Consider the following 27,695-nt stretch of genomic DNA (forward strand, 5'->3'; position numbering starts at 1 on the left):
GGTGGCAGCATCATGCTGTGGGGATGTTTTTCAGCAGCAGGAACTGGAAGACTAGTCAGGATAGAGGGAAAGATGAATGCAGCAATGTACAGAGACATCCTGAATGAAAACCTGCTTCAGAGTGCTCTTGACCTCAGACTGGGGCGACAGTTCATCTTCCAGGAGGACAATGACCCAAAGCACACCGCCAAAATATCAATAGAGTGGCTTCACAACAACTCAGGGAATGTCCTTGAGTGGCCAAGCCAGAGCCCAGACCTAAATCTGAAAATGGCTTTACACCGTCGCTTCCCATCCAACCTGATAAAGCTTGAGAGGTACTGCAAAGAGGAATGGGCAAAAATTCCCAAAGACAGGTGTGCCAAGCTAGGGGCATTATATTCAAAAAGACTTGAGGCTGTAATTGCTGCCAAAGGTGCATCAACAAAGTATTGAGCAAAGGCTGTGAATACTTATGTACATGTGATTTTTCAGGTTTTTTATTTTTAATAAATTTGCAACAATTTCAAAAAATCTTTTTTCACCTTGTCATTATGGGGTATTGTGTGTAGAATTTTGAGGAAATAAATTAATTTAATCCATTTTGGAATAAGGCTATAACATAAAAAAATGTGGAAAAAGTGAAGCACTATGAATACTTTCCGGATGCACTGTAGCTACATTACAGAGTGAGTTCCCTGTCCTAGTTCATAGTTCCTAGTCTAGTCTTGTCTTGTGATATCCTTTTACCTGATTTTCTACCTCGGATTTCTCTCATCTTATCCTTTGGACTATTGCTCGTGTTTCAATTACCCACTCTTATCAAGCCCTAGGCCATGTCTTAAAATAAAATTCTGCGGAACGACCTGCCTGCTTTCTTTGTTCACTCCATAAAAAAAGAAACCAGGGTGGCCAATTGCTAATGTAAAGTCAATACAGAAATTTTTAATTTAAAGGGGTCATCAAGTTAATATGATTCTTTAAGGTCTATAACATAATTTGGTTAGAATTTAGTGGTAGTGTAAATAACACCTTTATCCTGTCAAAATCAGCTTTTCATCATGTCATTTCAAATATTTATTTGCTCTGCTGACCTTGCGTATGATGACCTTGATATGTGTAGATGCCTTGTTCAACCACTCCAGATATGCTGAGGCATCAGCCATCATAGAATGGTCAATCTGACATCTGAAATATTCAATCTAACAGATGGACTATTCTAACAATGTCTTTCTTACTTTTTTGGACCTTGAGAGTGTTCATTACTTGGCAATCAATGGGAAAGTCTTGGGAAAGTTTTTACATGTTTGAGTAACCCTTTAAGTCTGTGGGAAACATTGTAGTGGTCTTCTGTAGCACTGTAGCACAAGAAGTGAATGGGTAATATGCTTAGAATGGAGCCCTGGTAAGAATCAGGCTGATTTTTATTTTTTCTTTAAATCTCAAAAATTACTTAATAAGCCACTAGCACCCTAATTGCAGTGCAATGTCCTGCCCAGCACTAATGGATACTATACTATTCTCTGCAGTGCTACAATATCAGTGAAACTTTTATAATCTGCCTATTGTTCTAAGGTTAAATTAACTACTTTACATATTATAAACCAATAAGTGAGTTTATTGCTAACACTTTGTGATATAAGTGCATTAATGAACATATTAATACCTGAATTAATACATATTTCAACGTGAATAAATATTTCTCATTCTTGATTAATTCAGACCTTCACTAGTTAGTAGTTAATTTAAAGGGATAGATCACCAAAAAATAAAATAAAATAAAAGTGCCATTATTTACTCACCCTCGTGTTGTTCCAAATGTTTAAAACTTTTGTTCATCTTAGGAATACAAATATTTTGACACTGCATGGACAGCAATGGTACTACTATCCTTTCCCCTAAAACTAGTTTACTTCTCTGTGGTCACTAATTTCTTTATAGCTTGGCAAGCAAGCTATTTGAGCAAAATAAACAGAAATATCTGATCATCCTCCATAATGTGGTTGCTATTTACATCTTGAACATATGTAAACATTTGCTTTACCAAGACAACTACGAATGTGTTTGTATTACAAGCTTTGATATCAGTCCCACAGTGGAAAATAAAAACATTTTCATGCCTACTGGCCCAAATCGTCATAGAATGGAATGGCAATCAACAAGAAATGTTCTGCCCAACAATGGAAAGTGGCTTAAGATATTTGAAGATGTAAATTGAAAAAAAAAACTCTGCAATTGCAATTTACAGGATTGTCAACCTCACCATGAACAATAATTCTGCACAGTGTCATTAAGGACACAATTGTCATATGTAAACAGATGGTGTAAGCCATCTGATCATTTCCCTAAGGATTGTTTATTTGCTCTGCATCTGGTCTGCCATTATGACAAACACCCCTGACACTTAATCTCACATAGCTGTCATAGCTGTGAAAATCAAACACTACAGTGAGCTGTTTGGCCTCCTCATTTCCATTTAGCTCCCAAAAAAATAATTACATTTGTCAGGGGACTAAAATCTGTTACATTTCCCTTTTGCTCCTACGCCTGACCTTTTCATGCCACTGCTGAGTGGGATGGGGTTTTTTTTCTTTGGCTGCAATACTGCAAAGAAAAAAAAGGTCTGAATGAAAAAGCACTAAAACCAGCAATGCTGTGCCTGAGCTCTTTAGATGCAAATTGGATGAATTCATTCTGAATAAAGTCAACAAGCTTCTTCAAAGAACAATTGTTTTGTAAGCTTTTTCTATCTGCCAATCTGTCTTTTTCTTTTTCAGGCAAACGGGAAATGTGAAAATGGACAGAAGCTAATCAGGCTGTATTGAAAGTGTTGCATTTTCCCCTGCCTCAATAACTAACACTAAGCGACTTCCTCTCAGGGAAGTCTGCAAACTGTGTTTTTAACACAGAGAAATAGGTGGAGTGAAATAAAAGTAAGGTAACACTTTACAAATCGTGTTTACAAATGTAAATAATAAATTGCATAGTATAGGAAATTTCCATGAAAAAAGGGGTAAAAGCTTTAAAAAAAAACTTTCACTTTATCAAGTAATGTCAAGTGCCCTTTTAGCTGACATAGTCAGTTGCCTCTTCTTCACTCTTTTTGGTCTGTCCAAATTGGGACAATGCTGTTTCTTTTCTCATTCTCAGCCCTTACCTGCTCAAGACCAATAAGCTTTAGTCGACCTCTTCCTGACTTGCATCTATTTAGTAATCACATCTGGGTTATAGGCTCAGTTCTTTAGCGGCACCTTAGAGACACTACTTGCTAATGAGATGAGAGGCTAGAAGCAGGGCTACCAGAGCAACTACTCTCCTGAAGGGATTGCCATCTGTGCTCCATGAGCTCCACATCTCTCCATCAGACAGCCTGAGCAACTCCTTGTGGCATTGGTAAAGCTGGAATGGTTTTAGCTAATCCTTTAACTCCTCAGCTTGTGCTGATGTCATTTTATAATTTATTGTATTATTTACATTTTGAAATTTTCTGGCATTATGCCTTTTTAAGAGGATTCTAAGCAAGCAAGTTTTTTTTTACATCAGTATATCAGATTTCATGCTGCTGTGTCCACTACTTACATAGCTGTTTACCTTATGAAAACAGATCAGGGCTTTAGAAGAACCCATAACACATAAATCCTATATGTTATCCTGTAGTAAATAAGCTTCAAAAAGCTAATATCTGCTTACATCAATTAAGTTATGTGTAATTGCGATTTATAAGTGCTATTAAAGGGTCAATCATTGTGTCTAGAATATTTATGGATATGTTAAGGCAGCATGTGAGCTTTTCCAACTACTCTAATGATGACTCACTATTGAAAGAGCTTTATGAGATGATGTGTCTGCACTTCTTATCTAGCCCGGTAGGGGAGGGATTTAGAGACAGTTTTGAGTATGTGGCAGTTACAGGCTCAGTGTTATTTTCAGTTAATGGATGGGGTTGAGGTGCCACAGTGCCAGCTCATGTTTGTTGGCACCTTGAAAGTATGCCATTGCTTAATGTGTCAGGTCTAGCAATTGATATTTTTATCCTCGTGGGCCCTGGAAAAGCCTGTGGCTTTGGCACAGAATGTTGGATTTGTTCACTTTTTATTGTGTTGGAGTCATTATTTCCAAGCTTACATTAGCTGTTTTTACATTTACTGGGAGTACAGTGATATAAATGAACGAGGGGACAAATTCAGGTAAAGTGAATGGGAAGACAACATATTCTCACTCCTAACTCGTCACATATTGATGCTTTTTCAGGACCATTTGACATTACTTTGTAATGCACAGTAATTTTCATTGTGCAGGGTCCTCCATTGCTTTCATGAATTTCTTTACTTCTAAGATTGATACCATCAGACATAAAATTGTAACTATGCAGCCGTCAACTACAGTTTCACATCAGATAGTGAGCTTCAGATCCCCTGAGGAAAAATTACACTCTTTCTCTATTATAGGAGAAGAAGACTTGTATAAACTTGTTAAATCATCTAAACCAGCAACATGTATGTTAGACCCTATTCCATCTAAACCAGGGGTGCCCATTATGTCGATCGCGATCGACTGGTCAATTGCAAAGACATTGTGGGTTGATTGCATGGCATTGAAAAAAAAGTGCATACAACTGCGCTAAGTGCTGCAAAACTCAGTAAGTGAGTAATAGCGACAATAACTTTCCGGACATCCTCAATTACCATTGTATTATACACCAACAAGCATTATGTGCGAAAATGCACAACATGAAAGAGATAATGGATGTGGTAACAAAGATCGCCTATTCTATTTGGGCCAGATCTCTTCAAAAATGGCTGTTCCATGCACATCTGGAGAAGGCTGAGTGCGACCACTCAGAGTTGTTGTTGCACACCAACGTGAGATGGCTAAGTCGGGGAAAATTCCTGCAAAGATTTCGAGAGCTGTTGCTGGAGATCAAGGAGTTTTTCCATGAAGGTAAATATGCAGATAGCCAACTAAATGACCATCAGTGGCTGCTGGACTTGGCATTTTTAACCGATCTGACCAACATGCTGAATGACCTTAATCTAGACCTGCAAGGAAAGGACAAAACTGTGATCAATATGATCAGTTAATGCTTTCAAACGCAAAATGCAACATCTCTCCTCAAAGCTCCACCGCCATGATTTGGCAAACTTCCAGAACCTCGCGGCAGAGCTGGAGACACAAGAGCAGTCATGTGCGCAGCTTGACAGTGCACGCTACACAAAGCAAATTGATAGTTGTATGTTAGAGTTCGACAGACGCTTTCAAGACTTTGCTGTACTCGAGCCAGTAGCTACATTCATGTGCTACCCTTTCCAGGAAGATGCTGAGGTTGTTTCACTGGTATCAAAAGTTGCAACACTGTTTCATCTGAACTCTTCTGGAGTGGAGGATGAGATTCTGACACTTCAAGCCAACATTCAGCTGAAGGCCAGAGCTCATGGACAATTCTGGAACTTACTCGCAGAGGACAAGTACCCCAACATCAGGAAATGTGCTAACTTCTTGACTGCATTATTTGGCTCCACTTATTTATGTGAGTCAGCCTTTTCCCACATGAAGATCATTAAGTCCAAGTACTGTTCCACCATGACTGATGAGCATCTGGAAGTCTGCTTGAGGCTGAATATCAGCAGCTACTGTCCGGACTATGCATCCCTGGCTGATTTCATTCAGTGCAAGTCATCAAAGTAAGGTAATGACAAAAAAAATGTACAGAGTTGTATTGTGCAATATAGGTTGATGCAGTAATGCAAGGTACACCAGCATATACTATATAAAAATAATTCTCAATATATTTATAAATAATGTGTTTTGCATTTTTAGTGGGCGGTAGATCATTTTGACTTGGTCATGTCATAAGTAGCTCTCGGGTTGAAAAAGTGTGTGCACCCCTGATCTAAACTATTAAAGATTTGCTTCCAGAAGTCATAGATCCTATTTTGAACATTATTAATTCATCATTGTCATTAGGATATGTTCCCAAAACCTTCAAACTGGCAGTAGTTAAGCCTCTTATTAAGAAACCACATCTTCATCCCAAAGACTTAGTAAATTACAGACCAATCTCTAATCTCCCTTTTCTGTGAAATATACTAGAAAAGGTAGTATCCTCACAACTGTATTCCTTTTTAGAAAAAAATGGTGTTTGCGAGGATTTCCAATCAGGTTTTAGACCATACCATAGTACTGAGACTGCTCTCATTAGAGTTACTAATGACCTGCTTCTTTCATCGGATCATGGTTTTATCTCGTTATTAGTGCTATTAGATCTTAGCGCAGCATTCAATACTATTGATCACAACATTCTCTTGGATAGACTAGAAAACTATGTTGGCATTAGAGGAAGCTCCTTAGCATGGTTTAAATAATATCTATCTGACCGCTATCAGTTTGTAGCATTAAATGAGGAGGTATCATATCGCTCAAAAGTGAAATATGGAGTTCCTCAAGGCTCAGTGCTAGGACCTTTACTTTTCAACCTATACATGTTACCTCTGGGAGATATAATCAGGAGACATGGTGTTAGCTTTCACTGCTATGCTGATGATACTCAGCTCTATATTTCAGCGCAGCCTGGTGATACACACTAAATTGAGAATCTAACAGAATGCATAGTAGATATAAAAAACTGGATGATGAGTAACTTCCTAATGCTAAATTCTGAAAAAAACAGAGGTGCTAATAATTGGACCTAAAAAACCCCACATATAATAATCTAGAACACAGTCTAACACTTGATGGCTGCTCTGTTAATTCTTCATCATCAGTTAGGAACCTAGGTGTGCTGTTTGATAGCAATCTTTCCTTCAAAAACCATGTTTCTAGCATCTGTAAAACTGTGTTTTTCCATCTTAAACATATATCTAAATTACGACCTATGCTTTCAACCTCTAATGCAGAAATATTAATTTATGCATTATGCCCTCAAGGTTAGATTACTGTAATGCTTTATTGGGTGGTTGTTCTGCACGCTTAATAAACAAACTTCAGCTAGTCCAAAACACAGCAGCCAGAGTCCTTACTAGAACTAGGAAGTATGATCATATTAGCCTGGTTCTGTCAACACTGCACTGGCTCCCTCTCAAACATCGGATAGATTTTAAAATCCTATTAATTACCTATAAAGCCCTGAATGGTTTAGCTCCTCAATACTTGAGCGAGCTCTTATCACATTATAGTCCTGCCCGTCCACTGCATTCTCAAAACTCTGGCCATTTGATAATACCTAGAATATCAAAATCAACTGCGGGCGGCAGATCCTTTTCCTATCTAGCACCTAAACTCTGGAACAATCTCCCTAACACTGTTCGGGAAGCAGACACACTCTGCCAGTTTAAATCTAGATTAAAGACACATCTTTTTAACTTAGCCTACACATAACACCCCAACATACCTTTTATTATTCAAATCCGTTAAAGGATTTTTAAGCTGCATTACTTAGATTTGCTGGAACCGGGAACACTACTCCTAAAATACCATGTATTTGTGACATCGTAAAAAGAATGGCATCTACGCTAATATTAGTCCTGTCTCTTTCTCAATCGGTTTTCACAGTTTGTATCCAGACTAGATGGTGGATCAGCAACTAGAGATTATGATCATCAGAGAGCAGAAAACCTAGATGCGCCTGTGGACAGATCACCAGATCCTGATGCACACACACACACACACACACACACACACACTAAGTCATTTACACTATCTGACACAGCTGCGTTTAAAATTGAACTGGAAGTTAAGTGCTGGGCGTCCGGTCAGAGGAGAACTGACCCCAACTGAGTCTGGTTTCTTCCAAGGTTTTTTTTTCTCCATTTTGTATGGATTGGGTTTTGTTTCCTTGCCGCTGTCGCCTCTGGCTTGCTTTGTTGGGGACACTTAACTTCTAGTGATTATCGTCAAATTGATTACAGAGACCATCTCTGCATTTAATAACAAATTGGTCACTTTCGTCATTATATATCCCTGTCATTGTACTCTTCTATCTTATACTGTACAGTGCTTTGATGCAACCTGTGTTGTTAAAAGCGCTATATAATGATTGATTGATTGATTGATTGATTGATTGCTTTAAATAAGAACCCCTGGAGTCAGTATGCTAATGCATCAGAAATTTCATCGTCATGATTAAATTATATGTTGTGTAATAATATTGCCATTATTGCATACATGTTGGGGTGTGATTTTCAGTGTAAAATGTCACAATTGTTTTATTTGCATTTATTTTTTATTTACTATTTATTCATTTATGAGCACATAACAGCTTCATCCCTTCCCATAGCAACATTGACATCTCAGCCATTAGCCAAGTACAATTAGTAGCATAGCTACCGCAAGTGATTTTTAGTGCTGGAAATCCTTTTATTCTTTGCTGAAACTTTCATGACTTTATGGAAAGCAAAGATCATGGTTACTACTAAGATCATGGACAGCAGAGCGTTCAAAAAATGTTTTGGAAAAACATGCGTTTTCCACATTTTTTTAGGTGTAAACAACTCCTGTTGATGCTACTTTTTTCATAACTTATATTTTCATATCTTATATTTTTCTGTTTTTAAAAATGTATGCAACAGCTAAAATCAATGGAGGACCTTGCACATCAAAATGTGACATTAAATGGATACACCTGTCCATTTAATTGAGCATCAAAAAATTATGCCAGGGGATCCTGACTAAGTGTCAGTATGTGATGACTCAGTATGAGAAGACTCTGTCTGACCCTGTGTCACCCAGCCTGCAGCTATGCAAATGTCTGCCAGAGAGGCACCGTGTATAAGTGCAGAAGAGGAGGCAACACTCGTAGGTGGCAAGGTTCACCTTGGGCCTGGTACACCATCCAGTGGGCCAACCTCTGCTTGGAGACAGCTTTTCATTTATGCTGGCCTCCATGGTAGACAAAAAGCTGCTCAGAGCTTCTAAATCTCCAGGTATACATGTAGAGCTCTGATAGGACACAGCAACGCCAAGGCTGGATCTGCCTCCTCCGTGGGCAGTGCTTGCAAGTTCACCACCTGATCATGAAAGGCCATGGTAGGAACCTTAGGAACATATCCAGACCAGTTCGTCAACAGACTCTACTTCAGGGCATAGGCTTGCCTCATAGAGGGAGCACTAGCCTGGGTAATAGTGTTCACCAGAGCCTGTGGTAAATCAAGTCTGCCGCGTCCCATCCAGGAGCCATCCTGGAGTGTTCGTGGAGCGAATCTTGTCAGCATCACGAATCTTGGCCAGGTTGAGGTTGGCCATCAAAGTGGACATCGCCTTCATGAGGGACCACGCCATGACCTTCGTCACTCGTAGAAGTCGGTCGCCATGCGCAGCTCCTGAATCAACCCTGAATCGGGGCCACCCTCTAGCAGCTCATTCAATGCCTTTGCCTGGTGAACCTGCAGGATCACCATGGCATGCACGGCAGAGATCCTACAGGCTTTGGATTGGAGCCTGTGATGATTCCGTGGCGTTTTGCAGGCACAAATACACCGCAACCACTCTTTCCACATGGAGAATATCCACATAACCCCTTGATGCCCCTCCATTGAGGGTGGTGAGGACGGAGGAGAACGACGCGTAGCTTCTGGCTGAAAAAGGAGCCATCAACCATCAACATCTAGTCCTCCCTTGATGGCCCCTCTGGGTGACAGCAGAAGGTGCCAATCCAATTCAGGGCTTAGTAAGTTTGATGATTATCCAGATAATTACTTGGCTTGGAAGTCGTCATTTATTAATGCATTAAAAGGACTATCACTCACTCACGTCTAGAAGAAAGCTTTGGGAGTGTAATTGAGAAAACATTCTTTGCTAATCTGGACAGTTTCCCTAAGGTCAGCTACAAAGAACCACAAAAATTAAGAGATTTTAAGATTTCATTTAAGGCAGGGTTTTTCCTGAGTAAAACAAATCAATGTGACTCTCTGTCAAATTTAGTACTGCATCTGGCTGGTGACAAAAAATGTGGTCACATGCTCCTGTACTCCTTTACCACACACTTTCTGTTGCAGGTTGTCAAACTTTTTAACAAATTTCCATTGCACAAATTTACAAATCTCTTATAATGAGACTCATAATTAAATAGTTTTCCACCGAAATAATAGATTAACTGTTTTCAGCCATATTTTGCATTGCAAGTGCAATGCAAAATATGCATGCTATGGAACAAAAACTCTTTAAATATTGTATGTGGATTTTACAGGTTTAACAATACATCCAAACACAAACAATAAAGCTAAAGTTTGGGATTATTTTAACCTGTTTCAGCATGTGGTAGTTTATTAAAGTTGATTGCAGAACTAGCAACAATATCTTTACAGGCTTTTAACAATACATCCATGAACAAACACTGAAAACTAGTTTCAGAATTATTTTTCATATGTTTTATATAGTATGTTTTCAAAATAAAACAGTTGTTTTACAAAATCCTTTGATTTTTAAATTTTTTTACAGTGTTTATATAAATGCTAATGTGTATGTGTTGAAAGTACAATGGTGAAATGTCTCGTTATCAATGTTGATTTAATATGTTGATGGTAAAACAACATCACAATATCAACATTGATCCAATTTGCTAAATCGAATGGTTATTCAATGTTAATCCGACGTCTACAGTCTACCTTAATTCACCAGTGCTGAAGGTAAGACAGTTCACCAGTGCTGAAGGTAAGACAGTAAAACAGTTTCACAATTTTAACGGTGAAACGACGTCATAATATCAATATTGAACTAATTTGCTAAATCAAAGGTTATTCAATGTTGATTCAACCACGGTACCTGAAATTAATTCACAGTTGGATCCTGTTGAAATCCTGCCTAGGATGTGGTTGTGCATCACACGTAACGACTACTAATGAAGTTGAAGAAGTAAACAAATTTGTTTTCATCTAGCCACTAAAAGTAAGCACACATCATAATTATGAAAAACAAGGTTGTGGTTATTCAGAAAATTATTTTTTGTATCCAACTCTGCTAGCATTGTCAGATTTTGAATGGATTGTTAAATCGGGTCATTTCAGTTAATCATTTCATAAAATCATCTAAATTAAAGAATGCATGAAGAAACATGCATTTGTCATTGAAATGACTCTTGAGTCTATTAAAACAGGTAGGTCTGACTGAACACTTGAAACTGCAAACTTTCTTCCTCTACTTAGAGCTCAAACTACTGACATGGAGGGCAGGCCTCTAGGGAAAGGACAGGGACATCATCAAATCATCACATGGTCATTTAGAGACTCCGCACTGGCTTTTGAACTGATAGTTATTGTTTTCCCCCAAAGAGTTCAGTTAATTCTGGTTTGAGTTTCGCTGGAGGCCAAGAAGAGCTGCAATGTGTATGTGTAAATGTTTGAGTTGTCTAAAGCTCACTGATTCATGTGCACAATTGACCCATGCCAAACACAAAACCCATGTGACAGGCTGTTGGTGGTACTCTTAGAAGTTGAGACACACATTTCCATAAACCTTGAGTACAATCAATGAAGGAGTATATCTTTTTTTTTTTTTTTATTACAATTATGGTGGTCATTGTTTGATTTAGTTGGGCTCTTGACACTTGACTCTTGTTTTACCAATCTGTAGCTGTGATCAGGTGTTGGTTGTATTTTAACATCAACACAATATGCCCTGAGTCTTGGTGTTGAGTGTATCTTATCGTTGTAGCCTTCCTCTGACAGCACCCTGGGCTCACCGCCAACCCTCGCAAGTGTCATCTTGCGCTCTCAGAAGTCAAGTACATGGGTTTAAAGGTCAGGACGGGCCTCATATGGAGAAAAAGTCGGCACGGACCCACTGCACCAGACAGAGAGAGAGCGAGAGCACCACCACCATTAGGCCTGTATAACATTTTCATCGCTTAGAAATACATATTTGATATGAACTTTGTGGTATTTTATTGTGACACACACACACCACACAGGTGAAGCAGGTAACTACACCTTTGCCATAGTTTTGCTCCGCAGATGACAGTTTCCCGGGAGAAGTACGTACACGGATGGAGAGAGCACAGTTCACCAGACCACTGCGAGAGGATGGCCCCCACTCCTAGGACTGCCGCATACATTTGTACTATGAAGGGTTTTGATGGGTCTGGGTGTCTGAGGATGGGAGCTGTGGTGAACTGATGTTGGAGATGGTTGAAGGCCTGTTGGTCTTCGGACGTCCAGTGTAACACTCATTGACCACCTTTCAGTAGGGAGGTTGGAGAGGCAGAGTGAGGACTGTAGGTCTTGATGAAACAGCGGTAAAGGTTTGCAAAGCCGAGGAAACACTGGAGCTCTTTCACCGTCCTGGGCTCTATCCAGTTAGCTACAGCATCAACCTTGGTTGGCTCCATGCAAACTCCCTTTGCAGAGATCACTTACCTGAGGAAGGAGAGAGTGGACTGGTGGAATTGATCTTAATATTGTTGAAATTCTGCTGCAAAGTGGTGTTATTTAAGATGACTATCTAGTCTTATGTGAACTCTGCATAGCTAAACCTGTAAACTTTGCACCTTATTACGAGTATGGTAGAACCGTCACTTCCACCACAAAATAATGCTTTCTAAAATAATGCTTCCAGTCTTCTCAATTCCTTAGCACTAGCACATCTAATACAACACAAAAACTTGAAGATATAACAGAAACTATGCACTCCCTTTTTTCTAGCACTTTAGATACAGTTGCTCCTTTACACTTACACTTTACATTTACAGAAAGACGAAAGAAAACAATCTGACTCCATGGTATAATGAAAACACTCACACCCTTAAGAGAGCAGCCCGGAAAATGGAGCACAGGCAGAGAAAAACAAAATTAGAAGTATTTTGTATTGCCTGGCAGGAGAGTATCTGGTCATACAGAAAAGCATTAAAAACTGCTAGATCAGATTATTTTTCCATCTCTTTTAGAAGATAACAAACACAACCCACGGTATTTATTCAATACAGTGACTAAATTAACGAAAAATAAAACGTCAACAGGTGCTAACATTCCCCAAGAGTATAGCAGTAATGACTTCATGAATTTCTTTACTTCTAAAATTGAAAAAATTACACTCACTATTATAGGAGAGGAAGAATTGTACAAACTTGTTAAATAATCTAAACCAGCAACATGTATGTTAGACCCTGTTCCATCTAAACTATTAAAAGATCTGCTTCCAGAAGTCATAGATCCTATTTTGACCATTATTAATTCCTCATTGTTATTAGGGCCTTCTATGTAGAGGGCGCTCTGGAGTAGAAAGCCATTACAGCAGTTCGGGTTGCCGGAGTAACACATGGGAAGAGAGAGAGGTGAGCTACATAGCAGGGAAGCATTAGCTTCAGTAGCAGGGGGTATAGACTGCATGGATTGGCGGAGAGTGTTCACCATTCCAGCGAATGGGTTGGACGAAGCTCCGGTAGCTGCAGCATTAACATCCATGGGAGAATGGTTTTCATTTTTGCAGGGCTGGAATCTTTGTTGTGACACACACACACAAACAACACAGGTGAAGCAGGTAAGTGAAGTTTCAAGCACGTTTCTTCAAACGTTCTTCGAACAGGTAAGTTCACGTTCATAGAAGGTTCTTGAATTAGTAGAGTCACTTCCCTTGAACGATTGTTGGTTTTTCCACAGGTTCACAAAGGTATCCTCCTTGGAGCACAGGGGCAAAAGCACAATGAAGAGAAGAACCACAGAACAGTGTCCATGCAACGATGATTCCAGCCGGTGAGTGAATGGCAGAGGTGATTATATAAAGGGTGAGGGTGACTGCGGGTGCAGGTGTTGTCACTTAGTATTCTGGTGATGATTGCGGGTGCGGTGCACTTGGGATTGAGTGGGTGGTGACTGATCACGGTGACTGTGGCTAAGGGAACGTGTTGAGAATGTGACAATAGGTTAATCACAAATATTGCCTACTTAAGTATATAATAATTATTCAATTACACCTCATTCAATACATTTAATACATGTCTACATTAATAATGTAATAAAATTAGACACGAATACCTACATTTACTACCATGGTGCAGATATTGTTGCTATAGTAAATCTATGGTAAATTAAAAAGTCTTCTGACTTATCGTTACAAAGTGTTTCTCCTGTTTGTCAGCGTTGTATCATCTGGCTGTAAACAGACTTTTTTTATATACTTGCTAAATTCAAATGCTTCATGTGCTTTTCACTCACAGTGTGGTTTAGTGCATACGAGACTCATCAGCTAGTAAGAAAGCCTGCACAAACCATCCTCAAGCTCCGCAAACCAATGAAATGAATGGGTTCACTGTTTGAACTTGGATCCGAGCGGATTAACGATCTGAATGTTGTTATATTATCTCATATTATCTGAGATAATATGAGATCATATAATTTATGATTTTAGGAGGATACATATCCAACACCCAAGCTAAAATAATATCTATTGGTTTAAATGTGATTTGGGAGTTTAAACACTCAGGACACATTTCAAAATTCACTCTATTTTATTGGGTGGTTGTTCTGCAGACTTGATAAACAAACTACAGGTGGTCCAAAACACAGGAGCTGGAGTCCTTACTAGAACCAGGAAGTATAACCATATTAAACACTGGATAGATTTTAAAATCTTGTTAATTACTTATAAAGCCTTGAATGGCTTAGCCCCTCAATACTTGAGCTAGCTCTTATCACATTATAGTCTTCTTCGTCCAAGTTCTCTGGCCATTTGATAATACCTAGAATATCAAAATCGACGGCAGGCGTTACATCCTTTTTCTATTTAGCACCCAAACTGTGGAACAATCTCACTTTTCAGGAACCATTAGACATAACACTCTAATAAGATTCTATTATTCAAATCTATTAAAGGATTGTTAGGCTGCATTAATTAGATCAGCCGAAACCGGAAACACTTGCCATAACACACACTATACCTGTTACAGTAATACACGCACAATAAGTGCTTTACACAATCTGACATGGCCGTATTTAAAATTGAACTAGAAATGAACTGCTGGTTGCCTGGTCAGAGGAGAACTGGCTCCCAACTGAGCCTGGTTTCTCCCAAGGTTTTTTTTTTTTTATCATTCTGTGATGGATGGCTTGCTTAGTTGGAGGCACTTCATTTGATTACACAGACTGTCTCTGCATTTAACAGAAAAATAAGTGTTTAATCTAGTCACTATTATTATATTCTCTTATTTAATACTGTTCAGTGCTTTGACACAATTTGTATTGTTAAAAGTGCTATATAAATAAAGTCCTTGCCATTAGGGGACAGGCAGAAGGTGCACTGGTCCCACTTATGGAGATGAGCACCTGTATTCTCAGCTATCTTGACGACTGCTCACTCAAAAGATCTGTTGTGCGAGCACATGGATTTGGTGCTACAGCACCTCAGCCATCTGGGGCTTCAGGTCAACTGGGAAAAGAGCAAGCTCTCCTCTGTGTAGATAATCATCTTTTCTCGGTATGGAGTTGGATTCATTCAGCATAACAGCTTGCTTTACGAGTGAGCGTACATAGTCAGTGCTGAACTGACTTGGTTCATTCAGGGGCAAGACCTCAGCCCCTCTTAAACTTTTTCAGAGGGTCACGGGGCATATGGCAGCTACGCTGTTACATATGACACTGCTTCAGCATTGGCTGCATGGCTGAATCTCGAGATGGACATGGCATCAGGATGTTCTCCGGGTCGGCATTACCACAGAGTGTCACCATCTTTTCAGCCCATGGTCAGAATGTATGTTCCTACGGGCAGAGGTGCCCTTAGGACAGGTGTCAAGACATGTAGTAGTCAACCCATTTAAAAATTAACCATTACCATTTAAAATAATGTGTTTCTATTTTAATATACTTAATAATTTATTTCTGTGATGCACTGCTGAATTTCCATCAGACATTACTCCAGTCTAAAGTGTCACATGATCCTTCAGAAATAATTCTAATATGCTGATTTATTATTAGAATTATCAATGATTGGCAAAGTTGCAAATATACTTTTTTTCAGGATTCTTTGATGAATAAAAGTAAAATAAAAATCATAACATCCCTTATGACACATAACGCACACTATATATATATATATATATATATATATATATATATATATATATATATATATATATATATATATATATATCATTGTATATGTAAGCAGATGAAGTGATTTATTCTTGATACAGCAGTACCTTGAGTACCTTATTGCTTTTATAAAATGGTTACCGCACAAATACGACATATTAAAATAAAAAAAATATGTATTGAAATTGATGCAAGTTCATTAAATGCAGACATTTCACTAAAAAAATACAGTAGTTCCTATCAGCAACAGTAAATGGCAAGAGATAAAATAATAACAGAATATCAGAGAATAGCTTATCATCTGCCCTACAATTTATTAACACATTTTCTCACACATATTCATCTGATTTCTGTCTATTAGTTTCAAAACAGGCTGATTTACAGCATTGTAACCGACATTACAGTGTAAACTGATGGATATGTATAATCATACTAATAATACACTAATATCCCCTCCTCACTTTGGAAACTGCAGGCTTTCAGACAGATGCACACAAACATCAACAGAGAAGAGCATGGTCTCCAAATTAAAGCTAAAAGATGCAAAATAACTCCAGCAGGGGTCACTCATACTTCATTAAATAAATAACAGACTTAACAGATTTAATTTTGCTGAAATAAAAATTACACAGAACAGTTTTAATGCTGTATTATTGATTTTTTACATTGCCGGTGTTTGGTATGGGTTTTGCTCAGTGATGCACATGTATAAAACACTGACCGATCAGAATCAAGGAATGGAACAGTTCTCTAAATGTATACACACACACATACATATATATATATATATATATATATTTTATATATATATATATATATATATATATATATATATATATATATATATATATATATATATGATGAGTAAAAAAGCAAAGCGCTTTCTCAATTCCTTCACAACCTTGCAAAATTTTGCATATTCTTGCAAAACATAATGGTGGCATTGGTTACAGAAGGATTACTATACTTCTGAAAGATCCATTGAGCAATGTTGGGGCCACAATCCAGAAGTGGAAAGAACATAATTTCACCATAAACTGGCCACAACTAGGTGCTCCTCATAAGATATGACAGAGGAGTGAAACAAACTATTAAAAGAGTTGTCCAAATGCCAAGAACCACTTGTGGAGAGATTCATAAAGACTTGGAACTAGTATGTACAATTGTTTAAAGCAAAACAGTAAGTAATGCACTCAACCGCTGAGGCTTGTATGCACACTCAAATCAGGTTGAAGCTTATTTAAAGTTTACTGCACAACAAGCCTGTGGAACACTGAGAGAATATAATGTCTGATCAGATAATACACTTTGGATGTAAAAGCTGTATAGATTTCTTTGTATAATTAATTGGGTTGTTGCCAGAGGTGTAAAACTATTTTAAAAATTTAAATACTTAAAATAAGTAAAAATAGAGAAAATTTGACTACATTAAAAGTACAAGTATCAGGCCAAAAACATACTTGAGCAAAAATAAAAAGTACAACTTTAAATTGTACTCAAGTATTAAAAAAGTAGAAGTACAGACATACAGAGGTTTGGTTAAAGGAAGAAAACGAAACATGCAATGACAGGTCAAACAAATATATCTAGTGCAACATCAACAATTAAATTACTTTCATTAATCAGATTAACACAAACTAAATTCTAAATCATCAGGTATGGGACATTCAAAAATGACACTACACAAAGTGAATGTGACAGTAAGTCATACAACCCCTGTTAATGAATCAGTGTCTTCTTAAGAAGATTACAAATACTAACATTTTAAACTTGACCATCATGTTCACTTTGTACAAGAATGGGATGAATTAATGAGAAAAGTCACATTAAAATATTTTGAAAAGCCATTTTTTTGTGCTGTCTATGTCACTGTCTAAAAAGGATAATTTACCTTTACTTCTTTTATTTGGTTTTATTCAGCAAAAATTGCTACATAATATTTGTGATTAATGATATCAATTAATGAGAAAATCATGTAATTATTAAAATTGAAAAAAACTAAATATATTAATTGAGAGTTCAATTTCCTACTCAGTGTATCTTGTAATTTTGCAATAAAGTACAAAAGCTGTCACTAGGGCAGTACCTTTTCAAAAGGTACATGTTTGTACCTAAAGAGTCCATTTTATTATGATCTTAACTAAAACTGCCAGTAGCTGATGGCAAAGAAAAGAGTCATGGAATCATTGATAGTAGTGATAAAAGTAACAAGTAATAGTAATAACTTTAAAAAGCACTGTGGATATACAGTTCACTTTCAGTCGGTCTTCGCAAGTATGCGTTTCCCCCAATGAGCCTTCTTGCACAGACAATGTGCAAGGTCAGAGAGCATGAGGAGCAGGTCCTGCTAGTAGCACCCTACTGGCCCACGAACACCTGGTTCCCAGAGCTTGTGCTCCTCGTGATTGCCCCTCCTTGGCCGATTCCTCTGAGGAAGGATCTTCTGACTCCGAGACGGGGCACCCTTTTGTGGAGGCTCTAGGTGACCTACCTCAAGGTAGTTGACACCATTTCTTCGGCTAGAGGGCCGTCCATGAGACAAGTCTATGCCTTGAAGTGGAGCCTGTTTGTCGAGTGGTGTTCTTCTCAAGGAGAAGACCCCCGGAATTGCCCGATCAGAGTCGTGCTTACTTTCTTGCAGCAAGGGTTGGAGCGAAGGCTATAGTTTATTTTTTTGGGCCCGCAGATTCCCAGGTAACATTGAGGGCACGGCCCAGCTACATGCCCAAGGTTCCAACTACCCCATTCAGAGACCAGGTGGTGAACCTTCAAGCGCTGCTCCTGGAGCAGGCAGACCCAGCCCTGTCATTGCTTTGTCTCGTTCTGAGCACTAAGATGCTACGTTGACCGGATACAAAGCTTCAGGACCTTAGACCAGCTCTTTGTTTGTCACAGAGGCCAGAGGCCAGTCTCCAAGCAGAGGATGGCCCACTGGATAGTGGACGCCATTACCCTGGCCTACCGAGCACAGGGTACGCCCTGCCCCCTCAGGTTATGAGCACACTCAACAAGAGGTGTTGCATCGGCTTGGGCATTGGCTCGTGGCGCCTCGCTTTGTAGAGCTGCGGGCTGGGCGACCCCTAACATGTTTCGTTGATTCTATAGCCTACGTGTGGAACCAGTATCCTCCTGTGTTCTCACCTCAAACGCGTAGAAACACTGAGAGGCACGGTTTTGGGTCGGACTGTTAACCGTTCTAGAGCATCCATACAATAGACCCTGTCGAGCTCCTCCATTCCCCTCAGCAGCTAGATGTGGTGGAGCATCTGGTGCCAGGCCCTCTCGATGAATCCGTGAGAACTGTTGAGGGCTGGGAGCCATGTAAAGTACCCAAAGAGGACTTTATGTGTGTATTTCCACAGGATAGCCTCAGAGCCCCGTGTTTCCCCGGCAGTTCTTCTGCCCATCTAAGAGGGTTCAATCACCTGCAATATTCCATATGCAAACTGAAATATTATCCATATGCGTATTCGTTCTGAGACCTCCTACGGGAAGTCTGAACTTCCGCACTAGAATGTGGGGCGTTCCCCAGTGTTCAAGTCTTACGAATGTGTAGTGTTTACAAGAATAGCTGGCTACTTGTGGTCGAGCCCCGGCCTAGGCCAATAGACTGAGGGGGCTTGTGGGCTCCCGCAGGACACTGGAAGAGGTAGCGTCCATGGCGTTTTGGTAGGGATCCCAATTTGTCGGCCATCCGATCCATGATTTGGAGTGACCGACTGAAAGGGAACATTTCGGTTGTAACCCACATTCCCTGAAGAAAGGAGCGGAGACATCACGTCCCGTCGCCAACGAGCTGTACCTCCGCTGAAGGGGCCAGGTCACTAGTTTGGCTCCTCAGCGAAAACCTGAAGTGTGCCTAAATGACTACCGCCCTGTAGCACTCACACCCATCGTTATGAAGTGCTTTGAGGGACTAGTCCTGTCACATCTGAAGGACTCTCTGCCTTCCACACTGGACCCCCACCAGTTTGTCTATCAAGGCAATAGGAGCACTGACGATGCAGTCTCCATCGCACTGCACTCCGTACTCACACACTTGGACAATAAAGATACTTACGCACGGATGCTGTTTGTTGACTTCAGCTCAGCATTCAACACGGTCATACCCACTAAGTTAATCACCAAATTCAGAGATCTGGACATTAACACCGGGACAGGCCACATCTGCTCCACTACTGTCACCCTCAACACTGGTGTACCACAAGGCTGTGAGCTGAGCCCTTTCCTCTACTCCCTCTTCACCCACGACTGCAGACCTGTGTTTGGATCTAACTCCATCATCAAGTTTGCAGACGATACTACGGTGATCGGTCTCATCAGCAACAACGATGAGACTGCCTACAGGGAGGAGGTCCAGCATCTGGCCACGTGGTGCAAAGATAATAATCTGCTCCTTAACACCACCAAAACCAAGGAGCTCATTGTGGACTTCAGGAAGGCGAGAAGAGGCACACATGATCCCATCCACATTAATGGGATTGCTGTGAAGCCAGTCTCATGCATCAAGTTCCTGGGAACCCACATCTCGGAAGACCTGTCCTGGACCACCAACACCTCCAGCCTGGTCAAGAAGGCTCACCAGTGCCTTCTTCCTGAGGAAACTTAAGAAGAATCAGCTGTCCTCAGCCATCCTGATGAACTTCTATCGCTGTACAATAGAGAGCATCCTAACAAACTGTGTCACAGTCTGGTATGGGAGCTGATCTGTTGCTGAGCATAAGGCACTGCAGCGGGTGGTGAAAACTGCCCAGCGCATCACAGGATCTCCACTTCCATCCATTGAGGACATCCAGAAGAGACACTGTTTGCGTCGAGCATGCAGTATTCTTAAGGACTCCTCTCACCCTGCCCACAAACTGTTTTCCCTCCTGCCATCCGGCAGGCGATTCAGATTCCCCCGGACTAGAACAAGTAGACTGAGGAACAACTTTTTTACCAGAGCTGTCTCACTACTGAATTCTACCCCCACTGATGTCTGCCCCACCCACCCCATTAAAAACAAAAATACAAAAATGCACTGTATAACATTCATTGCACTCCACTGTACATATACATATATATATATATATATATATATATATATATATATATATATATATATTGTAAATGTATGTACATATCCACTGTACATACTCTTGTAAAATTGTCTATACATATCCTGTATATCCTGTTCTTTTTTGTACATAACCATCTGTAAATTGTTTACACATACTAACTGTAAATTCACCCTTCTCATCTGTAATTTAATTTGTACATATTTATTACATATTTATCTTTGTAATTTATATTTGTACCTATATCCTGCACTTGCTGCTTATTGCACTCCTGGTTAGACCTAAACTGCATTTCGTTATCTTGTATTTGTAAATTGTGTAATGACAATAAAGTTGAATCTAATCTAATCTAATCTAATCTAATCTAATATGCGCTGCACCCGCTGCTTATTTATACTCGTGCTGTAATCAGCGGCAGTTGGAATGCGATTAGCGCATGACAATCTTCAATTGGCTCGTTTAGATACACTCGAAGGAGATCCCAATTCGTAGGTCATCCGACGTGACGTCTCCGGTCTCTTCTTAAGGGAACAAGGGTTACATACATAACCGAGATGTTTGACACCATAAAGGCTGAAGATTTCTGTGTTTATGGATCGAAATATTATAAAATCACCTCTGACAGTTAAAACATGCCTCATCAAGGTACTATATTTATCACATTAATATAATAATGTTAAATACATTTTGTCTAGAGAATGACTATTGCTTGAAAAGAAAAGGATATGCAATCTCAGTTTCTAATACATCCTCTTGTGATATCAACATTGATATGCACCATCATTTGGCATCTGAAGACACTAAATATTTAATTCTGTTCCAGCCCTGACACTACAGCCTACACCAAGCTGCCACCAAGCAATTTTAGGTGACATAAATCAGGGAAACATGCAGCTGCTCATCTGCGTCTACACTCTGTACAGACCTGGGGCCTTATTTATAACTGTTGCGTATGCACAAAACCAGCCGGAAAGAGCTGAAAATTTGCGTACCCGCACACAAACTCTGACCCTTGCATACAAACTTTTTCCTGGAGCGATATGAAAGAATGAATCGATATATAGTACGTTTTTACATTAAATATTCAACTCTCTTGAAGATAAGCACTGAAATTACATAAAGCCATTACACAGAAGTTAAACCAAAATTATATGAATTTAGACATTTGTGAGGGATTGGCTTATGAGAAAATACTTTTTAGCAAGAACAATGATCAATAATGCACACTGAAATTGATATTATTTAGGATACTGCTAATTTCTCTGGTGGAGGTGTTGATGTTGTGTGAAGGCATCTCTAAAATATTATGAACTACTGAATGCTATCTGTTTTCACTAAAATAACTAAATGATGTTCACCTTATCAGCAAAACTGCATAAATGTAATTTGATTTAAAACAATTTAAATATTATGTGGCCAGGAAAAGATCCATGGCTCCTCCCTCTGTCTGTTCCTCCTTGGACCCTGTTTGCTGGTCCCCTCCTGGGGGTCAGTCCTCCACCTGAACCTCCTTCCAAGCTACCATCTGCCCCTCCCCATGTTAATGTGTTATTTTTTAATTGCGAGGACACACCTATTTTTTAATTGCGAGGTCCCAGGACTGTTTGTTGTTGTTTTTCCATGCCCCATGTGCTCTGTCTCTTTGTGACATAGTTTCTGTCACCTACTGATTGTCTTATTGTGTTCAGGTCTGTCATGTTAATTATGTCATTTTCTGTCCCTAAGTTAAGAAAAGTTCCTGTTTGCTCAATGTTCAGTGTCCAGCCTACTTTGTCTTTTCCAGATGATATGTATGATTGCTCCTGTTCAGCTTGGATTTCTTTGCTTGGATTAAAAATAATTTTTGTAGAACTCATTCTCCTGGAGTTTCTCTGCAATACAATTAATATTTATGAGATCTCAACGTCATGACATCACATCTCTTTGAGTCTCAAAATGCCACTGGGACATTCCCAAAAAGACATGAAAATTACATGAATAGCATTTAAAATGTTCCTGCTTCCAAATAACCTGTTCTCTAATGTATTACTATTGTTGTTCTTTATTTATTTTGATTATTTATTTTTAAGAAGTCTCTCTCCATCTTTAATACATTGGTAAAAAGACAGTATGTCATTCTCCAAGAAGACACACACATACACACACACATGCACACACACAACCATGACTCATCACAGGTCCTGAGGATTACTACAGCAATAAATGGAGACTGTCTACGTGTCTAGAGATTCAGTGCATGGAGCAAATGCCAACAACAACAAAATAACAAGATATGGGTTCTTTCTTTTGGATTATTATTAAAATAAGCTCTGTGACCAATAAAGAAGTTACATGTTTTGTTTATTATGATAATCCTCACAAATGAAGATGGGTATGAATTACCAAATGTAGAAAGAAACGTAGCCTACAAATGTACCACACCACAGTTGCATGACTACAACATCACCCTCAATAAGGTTCTGACAACTCATTCTTTGTTACTTACTTTGAGTGTGTATAAGAAGAGCAGAGATGATTTGGAGCATAATATCACAGAACACTGTGGCCTGTCTATCCTGTCAATCATTCTGTCACAGTTAACATCCTTAAATACACACAATCCACATTCCAGTCAATGAATTTACATAAATTCCAAATGCAAAAAGAACATTAAATATTCACAACAATCTTTTTTTTTTTAGAAAGTTTTAATTCTAAAGGTTTCTTATCTACATACATGAACAGATAGCAATATGTTTCCACATAGTTCCTCTGTATCCTCCTGTACCAATTCTATAAGGATGTAAATTCTGTGAAATACTAAATCGACAAACAAATGTTATATGAAGTTTTCAAGAATATGTTTACAGAGGGTGTTGCATCAATGGGTGGGTTTTGGTTCCTGTGACATTTCTGCCCCACGGCCCCTACTTTGATCTGGCACTGCTGTATATCCAATTAATCAAGGCCCAAAACACAGTATGAAAAAGGTGAAAAGATCAGTAAACAAGTGGACGGAGAGAAGGCAGCTGGTCTCTGAAAACTGAAGCTATGTGTGAAAACCTGAACAGATTGACCACTGAGAGGCAAATGAAAGCAATAGTTTGCCTACTGCTCAGAGAATTCTTCTCAGAGAATGCACGGAGAGAATTGGCAGATCACTACGATGGAGACCTGTTATTTTTGCTCACTTCTAAGTCGGTCAAAGAATCAATGCCCAGCAGGTGGTAATGCAGGCCAGAGTAAAAGACTGCACTTACTATAGTGAAGTTCATAACTTTGAGGATCCAGATGGTGAGAGCAAGGTTGACCACTATGAGGATCATGAGGAGTAGGACAAAGAAGTAAAGGCAACGTTTCCGCCAACCATAGATCCCCACTTTATACACTTGTGGTTTTTCAGTACTCTGGACATTGTTTCTATGAGGGCACTGTTCCTGGGTCATCTGCAAGAAAAAAAGAGTTAATTACATTAACTGAAAATTCTCTCAGAGGTCTTAAAACCTTATTTAGAGACTGATTACTTTTTGGTCCTAATATATTATTTACACACACACACACACACACACACACACACACACACACACACACACACACATATATATATATATATATATATATATATATATGTGTGTGTGTGTGTGTGTGTGTGTGTGTGTGTAAAAACACTAAGAATGCAATTATTCTACATACTGTACAACATACTTTTTTAAAAGCAAGGTGATGTCCATCAAACTGCAGAATAATAAACCGAAAATTGGTCAAGAAAAATAAAGTCAAAGACTATAGAATATATAAGACATGTTACTCATATAGTTTTAAATGGGGAAAAATGCGGAAAAACGGGGAAAAACCACTTAAAGCGGTCGATCAATCACAAGAATCCCCACCTTCTAAATAAAATATATATATATATATATATGTGTGTGTGTGTGTGTGTGTGTGTGTGTGTGTGTGTGTGTGTGTGTGTGTGTGTAAAAATATATAAAAGCTTTTTTACAAATCACCATGTTAAAATACATTCTGAAAATATTGATGTCCCTAATCTTAAAGGTGCAATGGGTAGCAGTCGATTGGCTATCCCTTAAGCCCCTGCACTTCTGTACTGATAAAGCTTATTAATAAAGCTAATAGTCCAGTGACAAAACAGAAAAGGCACTGTACATTTCAAGAGCCATAATAATTGACTAATACCTTTGCACAGAATACAATTTACTGTCGACAGCATTTTGAGCAGAACACTTTGTTGGCAGAGTCAATCGCATTTGACAAGCACACACATTCAGGCAGCACTGAAACAAATGACTTGAGACAGCTCTGTGAAAGTTCCAAGGTATAGGAAAGCAAAATGGAAAATTCAATGAGTTTCCTGTTCTGCATATCATAGGGATTTAATACCTATTCTGTCCTGATCAACTTCTCATATTGTATAATCACCCTCATTTTAAGTGCACAATCTGTCATGATATAGTACTAAGGAAAGGAAATCACAAAGCATGTAAGGCATGTTGTTCAATTTCAATTGTATTTGAGAGTGGGGAATTTGAAAATCTGCAATATGTTTGAACACTCTTGCCCTTTTCAGCATCTTCTCTGTCTTATTGTAACTATCAATGGGTGTAAATGTTTGTAGTAATGGCACTACAATATAGAGCAGCAGGGCCACTGGGATAGTATGTCACTTTTGCCCTTATTTAGAGTAAATATTGTTAAACCCAGGCTCATTTGAAATATGTGCCTCTAAATACATTTCTGCAGCACCTGTAACGGAAGGGCCTCAGTCAGCTGGTATATAAAAGTTGGTATTTATTTTGACACACAGATGAGCAATGATCTTGTGAATTGGAACTTTAGATGGATGGTAAGTGTGACCGAGGTGTGTGCTTTATAGTGCCTGTGGTGAAGTGCAGTGATTGCTGATAGGTGAGGGTAGTTAGAACTCCGGTGATTTGAGATCTCTGTGGCTGTGTGAGTGTAGAACCTGGCTGATCAATTACAGCACCATTATGGAATCAGATTTTTACCAATTAAAATGAACATAATTTTGCAGGAAATGTGAAAATGTTATCAGGATACTCACAGTAAGTTGTCTTGATTTAGCCCAATCATTTCAGGACCTGGTTATCTACAGTTAAAGTCTTCAATTATATCATATTTGCTTAGATCAGTTCATATTTTCCCCAGAACATAGAGCAATTTACTTAGTTTACTTAGTGCTAAATTTACAAATTCTGACGATGATCAATACTATTTTTCAAGTGCATTGTCAATCACTGTGCTGTCGAAATGAAAATGAAAACCTAATACGTTCAAATAATTAAAACAGCAATTAAAACTAAAAACAGTTTCTAGTAACAATCATGATTATATAAACCTATACAGCCTTCTAATGGTTACGCAACAATATTACAGATGATTAATAGTGCATAATTTTGAGGTATTTAATTCTGAGTTTGTCAATTGCTTCGGCTCAATTCTCAAGTGATTATTTTTTAGATTTGTGAACAATTAGCTTTTTTTTACATAAGATTGGAATTTCTTATTGATTTGACCAAAATTGCATGTGCAAACAGTAAGTTTAATTATCTGTAGTTTGCACAATACCTTATTGCATATGGCTTGATGATCAAAACTCATGAGTCGATTCTCACTTAAACTGTCAAACTCTTCACAACTTCTCAAAAATGTTTTCATTGTGTAGGTCATCAAATTCAAAACAATCCATTCAAATATGAAAAATATTTCACAGATTTCACAAAAATAAATTTACTGTATAAATACAAATGTTCATAAACTTTTTTTCTATGTACTATTGAGTATTCTCAACAAATGTCTATATCTATCTAAATATCTATTTTTATAAAACCTTAATTTCCATGCTTGACTGTGTAAAAACAACAAGCAATTGGACCAGTGTGGCTTACACAATGACAAAATACTTCATATTTTGGTGGCCTTGGCTAAATTACTGACATGATAAACATAATAGGTTTTGAAGCATGAATGAAATGTTTTGGTTGAGTAACCTGAGTAAATTTTGCAGACATGCAATAAAGTTCTGAAGTTTCAGAAAACAGTTGTGACATTTGCACTCACGGTTTAGAGACTGTTAAGACTGTTAAAAAGTTAATGCTCTATCGAGTTGGAAATATACTCTACACCAAAAAAAACAAAAACAACCCTAAACCTACTTGATAGTGTTCCCAAATACAAAAGTGATACAAAACCACATTCGTCGAAGCAGCCCTGCTATTTTAACTTTCTTACACAAATATGACTTATTTGTTGGACAGTCAATTCATAGGATTTGACTTCACTTGCAAACTTATCAAAACTCATGCATATGAATCATGCATATGAATGTGATATGTTATGCTAACATTCGAATATATCAGTTTTCAAATGCCACAGCATGTTAAAATTGCTTTGAATTTACAACATAATATTCCTCAAATAATTATGCAAAGATTATATGCTTTATTAATCAAAGCTGTGGATAAGCAAATAAAAAGGAATAAAAGTTGTGGGAGTTTTACTGCCTCTAGTATTCATTTCAACTTGAAACCGCAGCATTTTGAATGTATAAGTTAGGATAACATCAAAGTATTTACATTTAAAATTACATGTCTGTTTTCTGATCAGATGCTTGGTGTATCAGTGCAAGAATGAG

At 38.5% G+C, this 27,695-nt stretch overlaps 1 protein-coding gene across 4 annotated transcripts in view; it reads right to left on the reverse strand.

Annotated features, from left to right (window-relative positions):
- Positions 1 to 27,695, reverse strand: part of sgcd (sarcoglycan, delta (dystrophin-associated glycoprotein)) — a 226,783-nt gene that overhangs the window by 94,592 nt on the left and 104,496 nt on the right. For all 4 annotated transcript variants that reach the window (XM_043234619.1, XM_043234621.1, XM_043234620.1 and 1 more), the window contains exon 2: positions 24,286 to 24,471. In XM_043234619.1, the coding sequence (XP_043090554.1) occupies positions 24,286 to 24,471 (186 nt within the window). The remainder of the gene's footprint in view (positions 1 to 24,285; positions 24,472 to 27,695) is intronic.

The sequence above is a fragment of the Puntigrus tetrazona genome, unplaced genomic scaffold (genome assembly GCF_018831695.1).
Source record: "Puntigrus tetrazona isolate hp1 unplaced genomic scaffold, ASM1883169v1 S000001181, whole genome shotgun sequence".
NCBI lineage: Eukaryota > Metazoa > Chordata > Actinopteri > Cypriniformes > Cyprinidae > Puntigrus > Puntigrus tetrazona.